Genomic DNA, 23,748 nt, shown 5'->3' with positions numbered 1-23,748 from the left:
GAGGGAGGAAAGCAGCAGCTAATTTGCATTTAAAGACACATGCACATAGGGTATCATGAGCTGAAACTTTACAGACATTCTGAGGATGCCTGAGACTTAGTAGGTTCACTTTAAAACTAGAGCAGTAATTTCAATGTTTCAGTTAGAAGTTGGATGGAGTAATATCTACATTCCCTGACATCGGTCGCTTTCCATGACCATGACCATGAGAGACATGAAGAGCTAAAGAGATCTTGCAGCTAAACTTATCATCCAAGTGCAAGAATGAGAAGAAAAGCACCTCTTACCCAGCGCCATCACCATCAACTACTTTGAGGTTTTGCTCTGAGAGAAGCCTACTATTAAAGTTGGTTATTGCACCACCTATAGACGAAAGCTGTGCATAACCTACATTTTTGGCATGCTTAATGCAAAGCACAATTATTTCCTTTCAGGCATGCTGAAGATAACAGTAAATGATGAATTCATTAAAAGAAAAAGAGAGAGAGAAACAACACAAGTTCGTCTCAAACTGCTTTTATTACATCTTAAATAACAGTACATTTTAATATAGTTTCTATCTTGCATCCAGCTTTCTGTTGTACACTGACTTTAAAATTAAATACAAAAGATGGAGAAGGGTACAGTGGGGAATGCAGAGCTGTAAGTTATTTGTATGGAGAGAGGCAAGGAGAGGACAGGGAAGAGAGGGAGAAAGAAAAGCAAATTTAGTTAATTTTTAGTTTTTTTTTTCTTGCCAACTCCAGGCCTAACGCACAACGACAGCACTTTTTTTTGTTTTTGTACAGAATGTTGCAGAGAAATAACAGAATGGAAGAAATGCCACTACAGCTAAGGAAAGAGCGCTTTTCTTGATACATGTCGAGAGGGAACAACAGAAAAGTTCTGCCATTCAAATGCTGCGTCTTTTTTTTTTTCCTTTTTTTTATTAAAGAACAAAAAAACCTGTTTGTTACAAAATGTCTCTAGCACTGTCTTTGTATCTGAAATTTTTCTTTTGCTACAGAGAGAGATTTCTTTGTTCTAGTTATTTGAGTGTGTGTGTGTATGTGTGTGTGTGTTTGCACAGGGTCAGTGTGTGTGTGTGTGGGATTCACAAACTCTCCAGGGACAGAACAACTCACCATTCGCTGTTGTAATCAACATGTTTGCTTCTCTTAAGTGCATAGCTTTGAAAGTTTAACTAAATTGTGTATGCACAGAGTAGCAAAAGAAAAAAAAAAAGAAAAAAAAAAAATAAATACTGTGATGATCTATTTAACAGGTTATTTTTTTTTTAAAAAAAAGAAAAACATCAAGGACTTAATTCCATATGCACCTCTTTTAAGCAATTCTACAGCATGCGATTCTACGAGTTTCCCACCCATGGCAGACAACCAAAATAAGATTTTTTTTTTTTAAAGATTTTTTTTAACTTAAAAAGTTTTCAATATCATTATTTTCAAACATTGATTTATACAACATGTCATTCACAGAGTAGTAACTGTTTTCCAAGCACAAAACGGGCACCTCTGTTGAAACCAAAAAAAAAAAAAAAAAAAAAAAAATGAAGAACTGCCCACCCCTCCTTCAACATCCTCCACATCAAAGATAAGAAAAATATAAAATAAAATTATTAAAATGATTGGTTAATCTTCATTGAATTACTCTACATTTTCCAAAAAAAGCATGAGGAGAAGTATGGTTAAAATTGACATGGTTTCATCTTTGAAAATCAAGCATTCGTCATCATGAACAGCACGTGCTTGGTTAGTTAACGTATTCGCAAAAACTGTATTACTTGTGCAAATGAAAACTTGCAACTAAAAAAAACAAACAAAAACATTGATAATCAAATTTCCTGGGACTAAACATACAGGCCTGATAGCAGCTAGTGGACCCCTGATCAAATCGGTAAATAAGCGGTGTGACAGATCTGGACGACATCGAGAACTGCACACTCGTTTTAAGTCTCGACTATAAATTTGATCCCAATACATTGAAAAACTAGAAGATAAAAGCACGCCTGCGATCCTGACTGGGGGGGAGAGGTCCAAAAAAGGCCCATAAAGCTATCGAGCTAGTTTCTTTTAGAAAAACCGCCTGTTTTCATGTTAAAGATAGATGACGTTAGCATAATGACAACAGCAGTGGAATGAGTGTCTTATGTTCTCTCAATACAATATCAGAAAATGGTCCCGGAAGGATGCACAATTACCAACTTTTATCCACTTACCGACTACAATCTAGCTGAGTGTAACAATTGTGCTCTTTTGTTTTGTTTTCTTTTTTTCCCAAAGAAGAAATTTTTGCTCTTTTGTCATTTATAGATGTTGGGGTCAGTTCTGTTGTGTTTGAGAAGGAGAGAGGGGAATAAAATTGAACATTTTCATTTTGGAATGGTCTTCCAGTCAACCTTAGAGTCCGGATGCGATCTGGAAAGAAAGGGGAAAAAGAAAAAGTGAAAACATTTCAGTGACCCAAGAAAGCTGTTTCAGTGATCAGCTCTGATCCAAAGCCAAAGCATCTGTCTGGAGACGCATTTGGACAGCTGATGGAGACTGACCATTTGAGGCAGCACAGAGCTGGGCAATAATTTGATAATGATAATTATCCCGATATAACGATATGAAGAGTTCGATAAATAATTTTTATGTGCCAAAAGCGGAACAAAAAACAGTGCGACTCATTTGAATCGTGCCATACGGACCGTTTATCCGCTCGGACCAAAGTTCAAACTGCCGCGCTGCACAAGCTCACTAGAGAAGATGCATTTACTCCATCACACGATCACTAAACAGAGCTGTGAGATCCAGTGTGAAGCACTTGAATTTAGCGATGAACACAAATGACCCTGTGATTCAAACTAGTTTAAAGCTGTGTGCAACGAGACAGTCAGAAGGCTTTTCAATCTACACATCGCCATCATTTACCATGGATTTACTATAGTAACAGTCACTGCACCATGTGGAATATTCACATTGAATTTTATTACAGGAGTAATGGTACATAATTATAGTATGTATGTATTTGATCATTTTGTTGCCCATATCGCCCAGCCCTAAGCCAGCACCTCATTACAACTATTTATTTGCAAATCTGACATCACTGCTGGTTGTTTGGCATTAGAAAGATCCTGAGGATGCACCTTAAACTATGATACAACCAACCAGACCATGTTCTGGATGCATTCACTGTTATTTGTGACCCTGGGCCACAAAACAAGTCATAAGGATCAATTTTTTGAAACTGAGATTTATACATGAATCAATAAGCTTTCCATTGATGTATGGTTTGATAGGGTAGGACAATATTTGGCTGAGCAGTGCATTAGCAATGCATATTGCTGATCAAAAATTACTTTTTAAAACATTTACAGTAAGACATTTACAAAATATCTTCATGGACCTTTACTGAATATCCTAATGATTTTCTACCATAAAAGAAAAATCGATCATTTTGACCCATACAATGTATTGCTGGCTATTGCTTCAAATATACCTGTGCTACTTAAGACTGGTTTTGTGGTCAAGGCTGATATTTAGTCACAAGATGCATATTTACGCAGTGTTCTATGACATTTTGAGGTATCAATAGTGTGAGTAGTGTGTTCTAAAAAGAAAAAAGTACAGTTCAAATACCCAAATGACCCTTTTGAATAACCGGAAAAAACAATGTGTGGAATGCTGGACACTTTGTGCACTCAATTGTCACAGCTTTAAATGCATCGCAGCTACAGTCTCTTAAGCCCTGAATATCAGCTGATGTCAGGAATGGACAAGTAGCTAAAAACGACCAGTTTACCTTACGGCTTTAATTCCAGATCTTAAGGAAACTATCCCAGGAGCCTGTAGCCACAGCCATCCCGTCATCAGTTACACCCAAGCAGCTGACACGGTTATCGTGACCCGCCAAAACTCCTGCAAACACACAACGTGTACACGTCACTTCATATTGAACCTCTTACAGTGACACGTCATGATGCACATCATCTGTTGACATTCATCTGAAATAAAATGTAATGAATTTATTTGAAACATAAGGATATTAATAAAACACTATCATCCACACACCAATAAGACACAAAGAATAAATACAGAATAGGTGATGGATTATTTCCTGTGAATGTGGGTGACTTCAATCATCAGGTAAACAACTACAGAAACTGCAAAGTTGATTAAATAGAAAAAAACATTTGTGCTAAAAACCATTATGCTTATTTCAACAATACTTCAAAATAATAAGACATTTAGTAATTAATGACTATAAATGGCAATATCAAGCAGCACAACAAAATGTGTAACTAAAACAACTGGAAGCGAATGACACCAGGAACCTTTATGCTAAATATAAGGTGGATAGGACTTGTTTTTGGGCCTAGTACCAAGCCTGACCAAATTTAGACGTAGATTAGTTTGTTCAGGTGTCTGGTGCCTTTTAATAAACAGTGTCTTTTACACAACGTGCCTTGTTGGCAGGGGCTAGTTACATTACCTCTGCTAATGTCAAAACAATACAAAAGACAGCTACTAAATAACATTTCCAGTGGCGAAAGTGATAATGTGCGTAGTTTTGACGCAAGAGACCCGAGTTCACGTCTGCCTTTTGCCAATAGCGTTATTCTCCCTTTTCACATCTCATATCACAACAGAAAGGCATTTGTTTTCACTGAAGATAAAAATTAAGGAAATAATCGAAATAAAGTATCAGGTAGGGTTAGGTGTATCTGGTGTTAGGTGTTTGCTTTGCCGCGTCGCAGCCGTGCGGCAGGCGCGAGTAACTAGTGAAAACACGGAATGGAGTTTAACTTATATGGGCTCTGAATGAGCCAAGTGGAATGGATTTGAGAAGGAAGTAGCGTGGAATTTAAGGCTGTAGCTACATGGAGTTTAATTTACTAGGCCAAGGGCATTCGTCATGTATTCGCTGAATTAGAGATGGTAAAAGTGGGTGGGTCCAATATCATTGGTCCTGTCCAACCCACATAGAATGGTTCCGACAGCCGTGGTTTGATCACACCAAAGCGCTGACAGTAATAATTATCAGTAGGTTTCAGATGCGAGTTTGTGCATCAACGCTACTGCAGATCCTCTTTCACACTGACCTGCGCGGTCGGCTTTAAGAGCATCCCACACGTTGCAGTTGAAATCGTCGTAGCCAGCGAGCAGCAGGCGTCCGCTTTTGGAAAAGGCCACGGAGGTGATCCCACAGATGATGTTGTCGTGAGAATAAACCATCAGCTCCTGATCGGCACGCAGGTCAAACAGCCTGCAGGTGGCGTCGTCCGAGCCCGTGGCAAACGCATTTCCATTGGGAAAGAACTGAGAGGAGACAAGAGAAGGTTATCGACTTACACGCGCGACATACACAAGTATGTCGGCGAGTGCACGTGGGTGCCGCTTACACAGATGGCGTTGATGTCGGACTCGTGGCCAGTGAAAGTTTGCCTGCACATGCCTTCTCTGACATCCCACAGCTTAGCAGAGGCGTCGCAGGCGCCTGACACAAACAGACGCGTATCTGGGGCCAGAGACAGTGACATTACGTCACCGGTGTGACCTGCAAATGTGGTTGTTTGCTGGCCGGTCTCAATATCCCACAGAGCACTGGAAGAAAAACAACACACAAAGTTACACTCGTTGTTATTGTAAACAAAAATAATGGGAATGCAAAACAAATCACAATTCTGAAAACAAAATAAATTACAAATGCAAATGCAAAACTAAAAAACTAAATAACAATTCAGAAAAAACAACAGCAATCCCGAAAACATTATAACAAGTCAGAAAACTCAATGACAAATCAGACAAACCGGAGAAGGTAGGTATTAGACAGTGCCATTGATTTGAGAACAGTTTACTGCTGACTGGACGAGACATCGGTCAATCAACATATACAAGAACAACAGCAGAGTCGCGAAAGTTCAGAGATGGTCTTAAAAGTAGCTCAGTTTATGCTAATGCGAGGGTGTTTCTAATACTGCCTCTATGGGAGAAAAGTGTGTACGGCTGCTACGCTGGAACCCGTTCCAAAAGCGCCCCCTACTGGCAGAGAGAAATGCGCAACGAGTGTTTTCACGAAAAGAAAAAAAAAGGAAAAAAAAAAAAAAAAAAAAATGGAGAGATAGGCTACTGATAAAGGCAGTCAGAAGTAAGAACTATGCTAAATTTACTGTCACTCCCAAAGCCGCTGTATTAGAAAAAACCCTCGCATTAGCGTTTACTAGTTTTTTGTATTCTGATTCAAGGGTGATATAATACAGAGTACAGTGTTGTAAATGTACATGTATATTTTTTATTCCATAGTAAGGGCAATTCACACAATACATTTAAACTGAGCTACTTTAGGACCATCTCCGAACTTTGACGACTCTGCTGTTCTTCTTGTACACCTTGACAGATGTCTCGTCCAGTCAGCGGTGATCTATTCTCAAACCAACGGCGCTGTCTCAAACTATACCTGCCTTTTCCGGTTTGTCTGATTTGTTTTTGTGTTTTCTGACTTATTTTGTTTTCGAATTGCATTGTGTTCTCTGATTTGTTATAATGTTTTCGGAATTGCTATTGAGTTTTCTGAATTGTTATTTTGTTTTTTAGATTTGCGTTCGTGTTTGTAATTTGTTATTTTGTTTTCAGAATTTGTAATTTTTTTGGCACTTCTCATCCACCGTATCTTCACAGTACAGCAACAGACTATATACTTCATTAATTAATTGCAGCCTTTGATTTAATAATCACAATACACCGTATCACATTCGCGGGTATTGTTAGAATCAATATAAAAAGTTACTGGCCAGCTGGACAGTAACACTGTTTTGTACTTTCATTTGGCATTTGCTGAGTGTTCATTTCAGGCCCTGAATAAGTGATAAAATTTGCTGAAAAGATGCATCCCAGTGATGATTATCTGTGACATGCACAGACACATTATTAAACTAAAATCATCAGCAACTGGACATATGAATGAAAAACGCCATTCATAAATCATTCAGTGCATTATATTGTGTATCAGCCTGGTAAAGAACCACCAGAATGAATGAATCCTTCGAAATGTAAAGCACACCGAATGTTTGTCAGCGTTCCTAAACATTTTCCATTCCAAAAATCCAGACTCAAATTTTCAAACTTCTCAGTAGATTTTCAGACCTTATTTAACATAAATGGCATTATTTTCAGCTTTATATTTGGTAATCTGTAAATATTTTGAAATTTCTCAGGGTTTCTTTTCATTGACTTTCTCAAAGTGAACAACATACAGAGCCCAACAAAAACAAATGCATAAAAAATACAAACTTTTTCACGCACACAAGAAACCTTTTTTTGTGCCCTTGAGAAACTACATGTGCATGGGAATTTTTTTGCATGTTTATGCATTGCAATTTCTAGTTTTATAGAACCTGTTTTCCTTTGTGTATCACTGCCATCTTACTATGAATAAAACTAGAGCCTGGATGCACATAAACTAACAGAGATCTACTTGCTCAAAATTGGTCTTTTCTTATGGCAGTACCTCTAATATGATAAAATAAAGGCCTAATGTCCAATTTAACATATCCTTTATTTGCCAAGCTCAAGGGTCTATAAAATAGCCTTGCACTGTAAAAAAAAAAAAAGTGTTTAAAATTTGGCTTTCATTTTTCAATTTCAAGGCCTTAGGTCTCTTTAACACATAGTCTGTGGCAACCAAGAAACCACACCACGAAATGGGCTGATGGCACAACTGCTGACTCGTTGTGCCTGTTCAATGGTTTCTTGTGCGCACATAAAAGTCTGTATATTTTTTACCTTTGCCAAGGTCCTTGAGGCTGTGTAATACGGTGCTAAGAATACAGTGAGAAGAAACCCAAAATGCTTATAACCTGCATATTGCATAACGAAAAAGTCCACCTTGAATGCATTCAGTCGTATTGGACAATCAATTAAAAAAAAAAAAAAAAAAAAAAAAAAATTCACTAAACAGCTGCCACGAAACCTCAATTCTTGTATGATACATTTATTTTCATTAAATTCTTAATTTTCTATTCTAAAAACTCAATAGCATACCCTAAGCAAGCAAAAGCTAACAAAAAGAAAGCAATCATTTTGTGGTGTACGTGTTAGCAGTGAGAACATCATGGGAACTATAACGCTGCTGAGCACGAGTGGTTGATTCTGAGGCAGTACCCAAACTCACCAGGTGGTGTCGCCTGAGCTAGTGACAATCTGGTTATCGTCCAGGAAGCGGCAGCAGGACAGATAGCCTGTGTGAAGACAGCAGTTAAACAGCAGGAAGGAGAACATAACATGACTCTCACTCCAATTTCACTCCTACTTCTTTAAAAGACACAAAAGGCTTAATTGGAGATGCACGATTTTCTGAAAACACTCACCTGTGTGTCCAGCCAACTCACGGCTGACACGCACGTTCCCCTCGCGGGTCTTCAGGTTGTAGATGGAGCAAATGTTATCCAAGCCTCCACAGGCCACATAGTTTCCAGACGGCGCATAGGCGCAAGTCATCACCCACGAGGAACGCAGCGGAATGGCGTGCACCTACACATCAACACGTAAAAATGCAATTTAGTTTTCATGACACAGTAGCTACTAATGCTGAATCTGTATTAACTTGAAGCGTATACAACTGACAGATAAAAAGATTTATAAGAATATGAAAACAGGTTTGCTGGCTCTACTTATGAAATTGCCACGAGAAAGGAGTGTAACGATTGCGATTCTGATTCCTCTACACAATTCTGGTTCTTTTAATGTTTTGGTTACAAAATGAGACCAGATTTGATCAGATATACCAAATGCAATCAGAAATCAAGCTTATACGTGACCCTGGACCACAAAACCAGTCATAGGAGTCAATTTATTTGAAACTGAGATCTATATATCACCTGAAAGCGGAAAAAATATGTTTTCCATTGATGTGTGGTTTGCTATTTGGTCAAGATACAACTATCTGAAAATCTGGAATCTAAGGGTGCAAAAAAAAAAAAAAAAAAAAAAAAAAAAAAAATCACCTTTAAAGTTGTCCAAATTCTTAGCAATGCATATGACTAATCAAAAAGTAAGTTTTGATATACTTAAGGTAGGACATTTACAAAATATCTTCATGGAACATAATCTTTACATTAATTTTCTAATGATTTTTGGCATTAAAGAAAAATCGATAATATTGACCCATACAATGTATTTTTGGCTATTGCTACACATATACCTGCTACTTAAGACTGGTTTTGTGGTCCAGGGTCACATATGATTCTTTGAATGTTCACAGGTGTTTTACAGGCGCCACCAATTATTAGCCATAACTGTAATCTAAAAAGTTAGAATTAAAATGGTCACACTGCCAAGTTTCAGGCTTAAATCGGAAACTCCAATGATCGATTCTTTGGGACAAAAATCTGGTATTTCAAATCATATCAGAGTTCGCAAACGTATAGACATTCCACTTGTTACATATAATTAATTGTTTCTTTGGCCTTCAAATATTTTTGATGAGTTTGTCTTAAATCAGGTCAAGGGAAAATGAAGGCTACATGTTCTTTTAATGTACTGTTAGCATTAATAAATATTAGCATCATACTTTACACACACAGGACGTATGACAAAAAAAGTTATTTAACATGTTAAGTCACTACATGTAATCATCAGTTCACATGTGCATGTGGCTTTCATGTTTACCTTGTTTGTAGTATAGCTGTCCCAGATAATTAGTTTTCCATCCTGGGAAGCACTAACAAGAAGCCTGAAAAACAGAGAGAGGGTGGAAATAAAGAAACTGAGAACAACAAGGGCAATTTGAACTCATTCTGAACATTTGTGCTAAGAAAACCGTCTAAGACTGATTATTAGAAAATCTGTATAAAACATGTTGTATGCAGATGTAGGGCATGGTCTGCATGAAGACAAACTATATTTTGAAAATTAATAAAAGAACACTGAAACAGACAACAGTGTTTACACGATGTCTATAAATAAGGTACAGGAGATTGATGAATAATTTGATGTGCAGGTGCACAAATATATAATATTTACAACATAACAAACCTTAAGAGACATATTACTTTTATTGTATTGTCCATATATTTTTATTGTACATATTGTAAACTAAGCTCACAAGATGTTTTGCCCATAAAATAAGGTCATTTTAAATGAAAATAGGAAGGCCTTGAAATGAGGAATTAATTGCTCTCTTTCCGACCTCAGACTGTCTCGGTGACCTGCACTCTGAGCAGCTAAACAGCATGTGAAGGCTCAAATCCTCTGTTCTGGAGTGTCCTGATACGAGCACACAACATCTAACTCAAGGACAAACGTGTATAGTGACTGCACAGTGCTCCTGTTTCAATGTAACTGAACGTTTGTGTAATTATAAACGCTCTTGGTAGTTACAGTTTCACACAAAGTTAAGCGAGACAGAAATAGCAGCAGCCGCTCATCTATGGAGACAGAATGAAGATCACAGGCACTGAAATACAGACACGCAAAGGAGTTTCCTTTGAGCCAAACAAAGACAATGGTGTTTAATCAGACCACCTTAAAATATTCAATTTCACACATTTTACAATTTATATATATAGTGCTGTCAATCTAATTTGTTGTGATTAATTATGGAAAAAATAACGCAATAAAATGATTAACACATTTAATGCACGCCATCCCAACCAAGACCTGTACTTCATCTTAGATTACATGCAGTCGATGACGTACATGATGCAGGATGCCGTCTGACTGCGCGATGTAGCCTACTAGAATGCAGTTATGCTGCTAAAAGTCAAAATATGAGGTTTGTTTCTGAATCAATTTGCTGTTAGATTGAATCAGTTAAATGAACGACTTAATAAATCATTCATTAAGACAGTGACTTGCTGCCACCTACTGGTGGTTTTGGTTTCATATTTCTATTTATTCTATTCATATTCTATTTCATATTTATTTCAAATTTTTTTTTTTTTTTTTTTTTTTTTAAATCAACTATAATAGGAGTCCTCCAAACAAAAGCATCTGACATTAGCAAAAGAAAACATAAAAAGAGGGTGGCACATGGGACAACACTACTACATCTTTAAAATTCAAATACATTGTTTAGCATGAGTGTACACATACCAGTATGATGCTACTCGGCATATGTTCAAGACCCTGCCAAGCCACTCACATAGATGTCCATTACATTACAATGATTTGTAACATTTTTTGTGCATACTGAGACTTCACTATGTCGGAAGAGTGCGCATTTTTCAGTAAGAACTGCCTATATACTAGCGATAAGATTTACTGTTTTCAACTGTCACCTTTCTTGAACTTGAGAACATGAGTACAGGACGACACATTCAATGTGTGATACCTCTGAGGCACAACACAGCGCTTCACATCCAGATGAATGAACAGTACATAGTGCATCTTTATTCCAATAAATAGCAATAGGCTAGGCTTTGTGCTACTTTTGATATGAAACAGTCTCAGATTTCAAATTCTCTCAATTTCCTTAGGAAATTCAAGCAATAAACACCGTTTTGGCGCTACTCTTTCATGTGGCGTGATAGATTCTTGTAGCTTCTGTGTACTCGCCTGTGTGTAATCAAACGCATAGGAAAATATTCCTGATAGTTTTTTTTGTTTTTGTTTTGGATCCTGTGGTCTGCTGCCAGCCTGGAGTGCACTCCATTGTCATTGCATTATAATGTTTTTATAGCCTATCTAGCTGAAGTAACTAGATGTGGTGCTGCTGCGTTGTTCATTAAATATATTGCGGAAAAAGAGAACATCAATGCAGAGAAGATCTTGTTTACATCAAAACTGAAACCAAGTTGTTCACACAGAAGAACACATCTTTTGCACATCTTCTAGAGGAACAACTATCACCACTGCACTCATGTCTCGCACAAAACAGCTGCATGTTTAGAAAGCCATGTAAAATTAATGCAAGTTTAACTTTGAAAAAAAAACAAAAAAAAAAAAAAAAAAACAACATAGAGACTTTTTTCCCCATCCCAATGCATCTCATGATTTTAAACGAAAAAAGTATTCTGTGTGATTGCCTTTCGATCCATTGTATTAAACTCATACATACATTCATGATGCTGTTTTGTTTATAGTTCTTTAAGCAACTTAATTAATTATAATTGGCTTATAAATACTATTTAAACATTATGCACTTTTTTTCCACAGATAATCATGTTGTTATTTTATTGCTTTGAATAAACATGCATATTTTAATAGTAATATTTTGCTCGATGTGGCCTCAGGAGAGAAGCCAAAAACTCTTTTTTCACCCCAACTCAAATTATGTTATTTTAAATTCAAATATAATTTGAATTTTGATAATATTTAGGTACAAAATTCAAATTTAGTTTTCTAACCATTTTGACAGCCCTGTGTGGCTAAAAATAATTTTTGAGCTGTTCAATAGCCTGCTGGAGATCACAAAACACGACTCTTCAGCATTATTAACTTTCAACACTATAAACACTGACACAGCTGTATTAGTTTATGGCACAGGGTTCAACAGGATCACCTTGAGTCAGTGCCCCAGTGCATGGCGTAGATCTTTGCCAAGTGTCCCCTCAGTGTCCGTCTAGTGCGCATCTGAATCCGCCCCACAGGCTCAATATTAGCTGTGATCTGCAGGAAAAAAAAAAAAAATCTAATTTAAAAGACACCAAACGAAACCTCCAAATTCAACGACGTGATTTGAGAAGTTTATTAACGAAGGAGGTTTGATGTTTAATGATTCCTACCTGAGAGAGGGTGGCATCCGCACATGCTTTCCGTGCATCCTTGAGAAGAAAAAAAGAAAAAAAAAAACAAATCAGATAAAGTCACATTCACAAACAAAACCACAGACAGGTGCTGCATCAGTCTCGGTGGACAAAAATGCTGAAAAAGTGTCATAACCAACCACCATGAAGAAAGCCCTAAGTACGCTCTGTTTTTTTTGCGGTCAGAGCCACTCCTGAACACAAGCCTAGTGAACCGTAGGGTGCACAATAAATCACATGCGATATCCATGCGCCGGGCCTGTAATTAGCAGTAAATCTCCATCACGTGCGTGCTTTCAGTTAGAGCAGCATCAATACACAGAGCTGTAGTTCACAGACAAGCTACGCAAAACCACACAAACGATATCATCAATATTATACTTCGATATTATCAAATCACGCTGTGATAATCAAATTGCTTGCCTAACTTCTCGGTGAACTACGGCTGTATAGTAATGTTTTTACTTAAAACTCACTTCATAACTTCAGTCGAGTGATTGAAATAAATCCTTCTGTGAGATGATGTGGCTTCTTACACATAATAGGGCATGCAAAATATTTTATAGCATTCTAAGCAATAATAAAAGCAATTTCAAATAGCACTGCATTATTATATACTGTATTATAATGAAAATTATAATAAGTCTTCAGATAAACCATATATTATCATAGTTGTGTTTATTAGTCACGTTAAATCAATAAAAGCAGTTAAAGCTTCTGTTTATTCAGCTGCAGTGATCGTGATTTCCTGGATTTCTTCTTTGGGGCGTATTTGGACTTTCTGCGCGAAAGCGCCCTCTGGCCTTTGTATGGTGATTTACTACTGATCACAGAACCGAGCTTCACTGACAAAATGCGCACATGAATATCGCAGCTTTTCTTAATATCGATAGCGATATCGTCGCGATTTATCATGCAGCCCTAAAACTGCATAAGCCTGAAAGTGACCGATGTGGACGCACTGAGGGCAAAGAGTAGCATCACTGTGTCCTACTCGCTCTGAATGAGAGGGTGTTTAATATGGGAAGTCTGGAGTTAGCAGTGCAATGGTGCAGCAGCAATGGTGAACCCTTCCTGTAGAGCCCATCGAGGGCACATAATCTGGAATTCACCTTGCGTCTCTCACAAACACTTGCTGCAGTTTCCAGTTATCCAATTGTGACGTGTGGCAGCCTACGGTATCATAATGTGTATCGAGTGTCAAGCGTGTGTGTGTGTGATGATGTGCGTGTGCAGCGACTGACTCTGATCTGGTTTTTCAGCTGTTCAGCCTCCTGACGTAACTGGTCGAGTTCGCTCATTTTCTTCTGCTAGGCGATGGCTTCACTCCGTCCGCTCACTGGCGCTCTCACTGATCTGAAACACACACAAATATCATTACTCTATTGGCTGCATATTATGAAACAATCAGTTCACAAAATACATTGCATGACATTTAAACGGGACACATTTAGTGACACATTTTCAATTTGCTGAACTGTCCTCAGAACAATGACACAGTTTGATCATTCTCTCTGCTTCTGAGAAGCAATCCATCATTGAAACATCACCCAAAGATCTGTAAGTTGGGCACAGATCAAAATGTGTTCTGCTATTGGCCCAGAACACATCGGACTTTGGTGGATACCAAGTCAGCTTCATTACACATTTCTTCTGACTAGTTGTTCAACCCACATCACTAACACACACACACAGATATCCCAGCAGTGTAGTGTAATGTGTGTGTGTGTACATGCACAAACACAGCTGACATCAGACAGCGCTATAGTTAGAGCGCCGTTACCACTGGACACAGCGAGAAAAGACATTTCCAACACTAATGAAGGGATGTGAGCACGTCTCTCTCTCTGCCTGTGTCCTTGCCAACCCGTGAAGCCGTTGCTTAGCAACAGTGTTGTGCAGCGAGCCTGTGCTAAAGATCACCATTACCGCACGCCTCCCGGCAGCACAGCTCAACACATCACACGGCTACACAAACGCATCGCAACAGCCGAGAGCAGCTAATCACATTACAATAACGGTGAATACCACACTCGATTCCATCTTACTTTGATCGAATCTACTTGGAGTGGCACACTGAACAGACACCATTTATTTGTGATGACTCTGCTATGCTGATATAAAACAAAGGTGGTTTTGTTTTCTCCCCCAGACACTAAGGTGTTATTCACATTTAGCGATGTACTCTTAACCTCTGCATTTGTGCAGCGTGCTGCTTCTCCCACACACATTCGTGCTTCAAACACCTGTAAAGGCCTGCTGACACCAAGACGAACGTTTGGCGCGATAATCATTCGAATTTTAAAGGCCTGTTGTTAATCCATCCGTTTAGTCTGATGCAATTTTTTGCGGAGAGGTGAGCCAATATCTTTTTTACTGCACCGTGAAACCAGCCAACCAATAAGATTCGTGCTTTCGTTCACGTGTCCAGAGCTGCTGCTGTTACATAAAACTACGACTTGGTGGTGCTGACGAACCAACTGTAAATAGCAGAATCCGTAAACTCTCGTCTCTGTAGTCTTGTATTTGTTGTTGTTTGATAAACACCATAGTGAAAACAAAAATCAGAATGACTCTTTGACTTCTTTCTTCTCGGTGACAAGCGGGTGTCAGAAACAAAGTCGTGCATTGCTCTATTCCTGCTTCTCAGCCAGTCTTTTTGTTTTGTTTTTCACATTGGTATACTGCTGCTGCTACTCAACTTAGAAATACTACTCGATTACATGTATTTATTTCCTTGCTTTAATTAGTTTTGCTTTATATTTTTATTTTTAAATGGCTCCACTAATGTTATGCTTTAAAATTAATATTTTGTTTTACCTGAGCGCTTGCATCTGTTGGTTTTCTTCGTGTAGCTCACAGCAGGATCAGACAAATAATTGTCCACCTGAATGATGAGCAACGTGAGGGAGTATTTTGACAACGGGAAAGTTCTGTGTAGGCTCCAAGTCAGCAATTCTGTTATCTTGTCTGTTATAACGACGAATTACACCAGTATGAAATCAGATTAAAGGGGAAATGTTATAAATGAACCTTACTTGACAAAAACAGTTGCTCATCACTACCCTATTGAAACTGCCAGTACAACTCAAGCTTTTCTTATAAAACTGTTTTGATGTTTTACTAGATTCTCATTTAAACAGTAGCACAAACAACATAAGGTCATTTCTGTGAATCAGTTCAAATTTTGTTGCATTAACTAATTTCCACATTCAGGTATGTTCAGAAATATTAAAAACTACTACTAGGTAGTTTGTACTGCTGTTTACTTCTTTTATATATATGAACTGCTGCATGAAAAAAAAAAGAATAAACTAAATAAGTGCTGCATGTAATAATGATACATTCTTAATTTAATGCAAAAATTCTGCACACAACATTCCTTGATTTGATTTTTACTTTTTTGCCCACAATAAACATTCAACCCAACTGGCAACACATGCATCTATCAAATAGGTACAATGCCCATCCCTACAATTAAAAGTCATACCGTACCCTTTCTGTACCTCAGTGAAAGAAATAAATCCAGAGGTAAAAGCTTGAATTATATGGGTCAAGAGTTGGTTCGTTGATCAGAGAGAGCAGAGAAAAGTGCGAGTGGACAAAGACATGGACCTCGTCCCGCTCTCAATGTCACTCCTGTAATCCAGGGACACAGTTGATTCAGCGCGTCCGCACAAATCCGGTTAACACCAAATCTGCTGATGAACTCTCCTGCTGACCCAAATCCACTGCCGACACTTTCACTCACATCGCACGTCGAAATGGACAAGAACATGAAATCTGACTAACTTTGGTAACCAGTGTGAATCTTTGAGTGTCTGCACAGACACACTCCAACAGAAACACTGCAGTAGTAATATCTTGTCTTATTTGGCACAACTAGCTCTAGTCACCACACAATGTCTACCTGAAGACAAAAAGCCATCAGAAGTCCTACGCTGCCAAAAAAGTACACGATCAAGGTCACAGTTCCGGCCCCCAAATTACCATTCCCTCAGGTGTGCCGTCTTATTTCTAGAGGAAAGTAAAGCTTTACCTGGATTCTGTATTCCCAGACACAGCTCCTGTGTCCCCAATGAGCAAAGACCTTCTGAATGGATCTACACTGGATAAACACCTCACCTGAGCAGCAGCGGCTGATTGGCTGGCTCCACATTTAGACGCAGAGATGCGGTTTAAGCCTCACATAATCCAGCTGATAAAGTGTCATGTTAATATTGCTAATACAGGGTCAGCGGCCGCCTCAATACACGGCTTTACCTTCACCTCAACAAAACTGCTCTTTTAAAACTAGTGTACACATTCACCAACAAAATAAACTACAAAGCAAACCCAATCTGTCTGCAGTATAATTTTCACAAAAAACACCACATCACTCTACATATACAATGAATATGATTTAACCATGACTTAAACATGGAGCGCAACACCGTATTAAAAAAAAAAAATAAAAAGTTATTTCCCGCTAATTGACGAGTAAATATTTAGATTAATATAAAAAGTTCAACAAATGATTTTGGTTATGTAATTTTGGTGTGAATTTGATTATGTAATTTATGTAGTAATACAAAAGATATACAGCTGCATTTTTTCCCCAACTTTTGGGCGAATTTTGGGGGTATTCTAAATGCATTTTCATAGACTAAAAGCAGTAAAAGCATCCACTCTAAATGTGCACACGCAGAAGTTTAACATCACTGTGTATGCGTGCACTCAATGGGAGTGTTTTTGTTTGCTTTTCCTGAAGTGAGGGACATACTTCATAACGTCAGATCATTAAAACAACAATTACAATATTTTCGTAGACAATATATCACACGCTTCTACAATGTGCACTGGCCTGGTCGGGCAAGTGACAGTCCTGTCAACTGGTCCAAACAACGTTCACGCTGGCCCCGGGCCATCAGGCAGTCCTTACTGTCAAGCCCTGCAGTTTTTTCTTTCTCTGGACACTGAAGGGTGGACTTCTGTAGTGGACAGGAAGGAAATGCAACTGGAAACGCTTCCCGTAGAGACGGCTAATGCACTAAAACATTTAGCAAGGCCTCAAAAACAAACTGTCTTTTTACAGCATTAGCCTGAAGACTATGACTTGACAAGCACAGTCTTTCCAGTGTTGACTTATTTTCTGTTGACATAGGAATTTTGTGTGGATTTTAAAGAAAGGTTTATATATATATATATATATATATATATATATATATATATATATATATATATATATATATATATATATATATATATATATATAAATAAATATATATATATATATATATATATATATATATATATATATATGTTTTATGGCATGCCGTTCAGGAAATAATTATATTTATAGTATGAAGTTTGAGTATATGGAACAAAACTCTGAATATATATATATAATGAAAATCTGAGTATATGAAATGAAAGTCTGAATATATGGAAGGAAAATATGAATATATAAAATGAATGTCTGAATATATGGAATGAAAGTCAGAATATATAGAATCAAAGTCAGAATATATGGAATAAAAGTCAGAATATATATATATAATCAAAGTCTGTATATATGGAATGAAACTGAATATATAGAATAAAAGTCAGAATATATAGAATGCAAGTCAGAATATTTGGAATGAAAGTCTGAATATATAAAATGAAAGTCAGAATATATATAGAATAAAAGTCTGAATATATGGAATAAATGTCTGAATATATAAGATGAATGTCTGAATTTATGGAGCAAAATTTGTAGCTATTGAAGGAAATCTGATGCATTAAGAATGTTGCAATAATGGAAATATGATCCTCAAGATGATGTGATATAGACTCCAAACTGCACTGTAAAAAAAAAACAAAAAACAATCAAAAAAAAATGTTAAAAGTATTTAAGTGACAACTGGAATATTTTAGTTGACTTAGTTTTTTTTTTTTTTTTTTTTTTTTAAACAGTGTGTTTGTGTTGTCTGGAGTATGACCAGCTGCTGCTGCAAAAAAAGTCTTGTAGTTCAACAAAATATTGGAAAATTTCTGGGAATGACATTTTAAATGAATCACAATTCAAAAGCCTATTGCTCTGATAATGATAAAGCAAGCTATACATTATTCAGTGAGAATTGTTTAATTTGCACTTTCTTTCCATATATTCACACTTTTACATACATTCAGACTTTTATTCCATATATTCAGAATTTCATTCTATATATTCAGATTTTCATACCATATATTCAAACTTTGATTCTATATATTCAGAATTTCATTCCATATATTCAGACTTTCATTCCATATATTCAGACTTTCATTCCATATATTCAGACTTTGATTCTATATATATTCAGACTTTCATTCCATATATTCAGAATTTAATTCTATATATTCAGACTTTCATTCCATATATTCAGATTTTATTCCATATATTCAGAATTTCATTCCATATATTCAGACTTTGATTCTATATATATTTTTTCAGCCTTTCATTCCATATATTCGGAGTTTCATTCCATATATTCAGACTTTCATTCCATACACTCAAACTTCATACTATAAATATAATTATTTCCTGAACGGCATGCCATAATGTTTATATTTATATTTATATATATATATATATATATATATATATATATATATATATATATATATATATTTTTTTTTTTTTTTTTTTTTAATATATATATATATATATAAAAAAAAAAAAAATTCTGGAGCCCAGATTGCTTACAACACACAAAGCAGCTTTAAAGAAATTCATACTGTTAATGTTCATAACACATACATAAAGGAAAAAATGTCTCCTTAAATCTTGACAAAGCAAAGTCATCCTGGAAAAGATGTGACAGGGTCCACATAGACCACGAGTGTGCAGGGAGCAGCTAAATCGGTGCGGTACAGGAGGTGAGCAGGGCACTGCTCTGCGTCTATTACATGCTGCCCTGTTTCTGCTGGGGTTTAATAATTTAGGACCCCCTCCCTCCAGACCAGCTGCCCCACAGACACGAGCACGAGCTGCAGGCTGTTAACTCCTTCCTGCCTGAACCTGACCACTCTACACTGCAAATGACTCGCTGCAGCAGATAAAATCTGTTTGTCGCGATCTTTGACACAGTTGCTGCAAAAGCAAAGTGAGCTGCTTCAGACAACAGTAACGGATCACATCACAACTGAACCTGATCGCGGTCTCTGTGGATGTGAGCGTTCAACTCGATTGGCAGAAAGACGCGCGTTCAAGCCGGGAAGGGTTTGTGATGTGAATGACAGCATGATCTAGGGAAGTTAAAAGCAGTGTGGTCACACCGAACTTTTCATGCAGTGAATTTCTAAATGGAAATGTTGATTTCCTACCTGCTTCAGGTCACTGTGCACTTCTACACTGAACATAAGCTATGACTTCACAAATCACAGAGCATTCTTAGATCATATACTCCACCATAAACCAGGCAAGGCTCCACACTGCCACCATTTCAGATGCATTAGCAACTAAAGTGTAACTGTGAAAACATATTTGTTAACCAGTTATTACTGTTGATTAATATTTATTTTGGTGACGATCGAAGCTCACGAATGGTTCTATAATGTAATCAGATTCTCAAAATGACTCTGCACCGTGCAACAGAAAGCCTACATGATGGGTTTTCATGCCCTTAGTCAACAGAGCAATAGTATGTTATGTGCGACAGACTTTACTTCCAAGACTGAAAATTGTGACAAACTTCTGAGTGACAGGTGAACATGCTTTTGCTCTTAAAAGATGAAACACATTATTTATTACTTCGTGCCCTATGATTTCCGAGATGTGGAAAATGCAGACGGAATCACGGAATCCAGACATAAAATGGAATTTACTGTAAAATGCGGAATGTCATGGAATTTGCCCAAATTTAGGATGAATGAATCAGGTCACTACACTTACAACAAAACACAATATAGACGAGTGTCTGTGAATATGACGGCGCAAAAATATTATTTAAACACAAACCTGCATAATCTGTGTGTCTCTGTTTGAATGAATGGTGCAGACGTGTGATTTCATTACATAATGTAATGTAAATACACAACACAGAATCTCTGAAATAAATAAATAAACAAATATGAATTCTTTATAAAAATCAATTAACTAGATGTGCGTTTGACTATTAAAATTTAATGAAACCATTAAAGGAGAAGTTCACTTCCAGAATAACAATTTAAAAATAATGAACTCCACCCCCTTGTCATGTCTTTTTTTCTTCAGTCGTCAAGAAATAGTTTGAGCATTTTTCTCCATATAATGGACTGATACGGTGCCCTGATTTTGAACTTCCAAAAGTTTAAATGCGGCTTCAAACAATCCCAAATGCAGTTGTAAAGAAGGGTCTTATCTAGCGAAACAATGATTTTGAAATGATTTTTGAAGTTGAGGGAGAAAATACAATTGGAGTTTTTCGACATACCCTAACTGTCTTGAACCAGAATACACCGAGTTCACGGAGGGAAAGACAAGACGAGCGTTTAAGATTAAAAAGTGTTTAAATTGTATTTTTTTTTAATGAAAATTACCGATGGTTTCGCTAGATAAGACCCTTCTTCCTCAGCTGGGATCGTTTACAACCGCATTTGGGATCGTTTGAAGCCGCATTTAAACTGCATTTTTGAAGTTCAAAACTGGGGCACCATATCAGTCCATTATATGGAGAAAATGCTGAAATGTCTTCCTCAAAAAACAATTTCTTTACGACTGAAGAAAGAAAGACATGAACACCTTGGATGACAAGGGGGGTGAGTACATTATATGTGAATCTTTGTTTTGGAAGTGGACTTCTAAACCAAATTTGAGGAAAAAAAACAAAAAAAAAAAAAAAAATTTCATACGGCCTTAATGTAGTTTTTGTTAATCTTTTAATAAACTGCTGTTAAATTGTGTAGGTTTCATGATTTCAATTCATCAGACATGCTTTTTGATCAATAATGTTTAATGCAACCATTAACACAGACTCTAGAAAATTTAAAACAGAATTTGAAGAAAAACAAAGAAAACAACACATTTCATAGGGCCCTACATTAGTACAGTTACTATAGTACACAATATAACGACAGAACTGCACTGCTGGTGAATGAGAAGGCAGGGTCTCAAGTATATTCATCTAGCTCATGTTTATATAGAAAAACAATTAAAAGCAGCAGTGCTTAGCAGTGCAGTGTAAACCGCTCCAACAGAGCTTTCTGATTGGCCCAAAGCACACTTCTATATCAGCGTGCTCTCGTACATGCTCATACTGTAAACCGTTTGTTCACACATAGCATAAAATCAGTAATTTACTGGTAATGTTAAAACTCCTTATCCAAAGAAAATTGCCAACAGTGATTTACAAGTATTTCTGTAAAGTTTCAGACATGATCTCTTAAGGTTAATTTACTAGTAAAACTGTATGGGCAAAAGTGGCTAATGACTCGCTGATTAAGACTGACTTACCGCCACCCACTGGCACTTTTAGTTTAATATGTTGAAGTATTACATTTTTCCATCATTTCATATTTCTATATTCAAAATGTTATATTTAATACATTAATCTCACAGCATTTTATGCAACTGTAAATGCAACATCAATGCCTTGATGTCACAGTATGAGTAAATACATCTAAATGCCACTTCAGATGCAGTTTCTGTGCCACCACTGCAGTGCAAAGATGGATACTGTTGATATGGATTTCATTAAATGATTATTAATAATTAAATGATTTTACTGTTTAAAGAAACTTAAAACATTAAGAATTTCACATGAAAGAAGAATAAATAAGAAAACATCAGGGATTAATCATAAGGTGCTCACAGATTTTTCACAAGTGTTCCTCGATGTGTTCCTCCTGAGTCTGAATGGAGGATTGAGTCGCTGTCTGTGCTGCTTGTGAACACATCAGATCACAGCCATTCTAGGGAAGGGAGCCGTGCGCACGGCAGGAGAAAGCGCGTCGACTGTAACGCGTCTACACAGAGCGTGCGCCGTGACGAAACGCGACAAAAATAGATATGTGCTCCAATTATCAACAGAGCTTCCTACTCTCCAAGCGTTTATAATGCGAGCGCGTCGCTCGCACTACAGAACGGGTGTACAAGTTTCACCGGCGGAAAAATCTGATTCATTCACAAAACATTTGCCAATTCATCAAGTCATTTCTGCAATTCAAAAGATTTCTTTTTTAATAAAAGTCATACTGCCTTGACACTGGAAAGTAGAGCACTTGCAGTGAATTCACGTCAAACTACGTGTGCTCCATGCAGATCTGGGTCTGTTTTCACATCAAATGACAGTGAAAACAGACAATTGTGCACACACACACACACACACACACACACACACACACACACACACACACGTCACTGATTCCCAACCCACCGCAACCGAACTGACATGGTGAAGATTGAAACTTGCATGTGTAATTTCAATTCAGAAATAACTGATTTGATGAATGATGTGATAATAATATGAAGTTGTACTTTACTACATTACTATTTCTAGGTAATTTCACTGACTGGTCACATCCTTTCCTCTGTGAACAACAGTAATATCTGTAAATGTTAGAAAGTCACATGATTATTTATTTCCATTTTACATTAAGGCTTGTCCTGATAGCAAACAAGTCAGGCTAAAATACACATTTTGATTAAATATTTCTTGTTGCTTTAGAATGTAATGTTTATATTTGATTACATTTTAACCCATATTTTTCACAATGTATATATCCTACACAGATATACTCACTGTATTTGTTTTGATAGCTTTGAATTTACATATTGTTTGGAGGACAACACTGGGCAGGACATGTAATAATTAATAAAAAGACATACAATATAAATTTTGTTGCTTTTTTAAATCCGACTAATGTTACTAAAGCGTTCACTGCAGATTGCAGATGGATATTTGTAGGCCAGTGCATCGATTGTTCAGATATGGCACAGCAGTGGCGTCACATGACACTGAGAGTCAGCTGAGAGCATGTGTTACAAACAGGAAATGGAGGGTGGGGTGAGCTGCAAAACTAGAACAAAGACACACACACAAACA

The 23,748-nt window shown here is 37.0% G+C and overlaps 1 protein-coding gene across 4 annotated transcripts in view; it reads right to left on the bottom strand.

Moving 5' to 3' along the window:
- Nucleotides 1–1,523: 1,523 nt before the first annotated feature.
- The window catches only part of gnb1a (guanine nucleotide binding protein (G protein), beta polypeptide 1a), a 41,357-nt gene continuing 19,132 nt past the window's right edge, over nt 1,524–23,748 (bottom strand). The window contains exons 1-11 of one of the 4 annotated variants that reach the window (XM_051116841.1): nt 16,764–16,835; nt 13,969–14,080; nt 12,704–12,742; nt 12,481–12,587; nt 9,648–9,711; nt 8,348–8,510; nt 8,152–8,218; nt 5,384–5,585; nt 5,084–5,300; nt 3,784–3,899; nt 1,524–2,414 (exon numbers count right to left, since the gene is read on the bottom strand). In XM_051116841.1, coding sequence (XP_050972798.1) covers nt 3,793–3,899; nt 5,084–5,300; nt 5,384–5,585; nt 8,152–8,218; nt 8,348–8,510; nt 9,648–9,711; nt 12,481–12,587; nt 12,704–12,742; nt 13,969–14,025 — 1,023 coding nt within the window. In that variant the 5' untranslated portion in view covers nt 14,026–14,080; nt 16,764–16,835 and the 3' untranslated portion in view covers nt 1,524–2,414; nt 3,784–3,792. Of the gene's footprint in view, nt 2,415–3,783; nt 3,900–5,083; nt 5,301–5,383; nt 5,586–8,151; nt 8,219–8,347; nt 8,511–9,647; nt 9,712–12,480; nt 12,588–12,703; nt 12,743–13,968; nt 14,081–16,219; nt 16,372–16,763; nt 16,836–23,748 lie in introns of those variants that run through there. The other 3 variants (XM_051116842.1, XM_051116843.1, XM_051116840.1) reach the window with 3 other exon arrangements.

The sequence above is a fragment of the Labeo rohita genome, chromosome 8 (assembly GCF_022985175.1).
Source record: "Labeo rohita strain BAU-BD-2019 chromosome 8, IGBB_LRoh.1.0, whole genome shotgun sequence".
Classification (NCBI taxonomy): Eukaryota; Metazoa; Chordata; class Actinopteri; order Cypriniformes; family Cyprinidae; genus Labeo; species Labeo rohita.
This window is presented reverse-complemented; position numbering and strand designations above follow the sequence as displayed.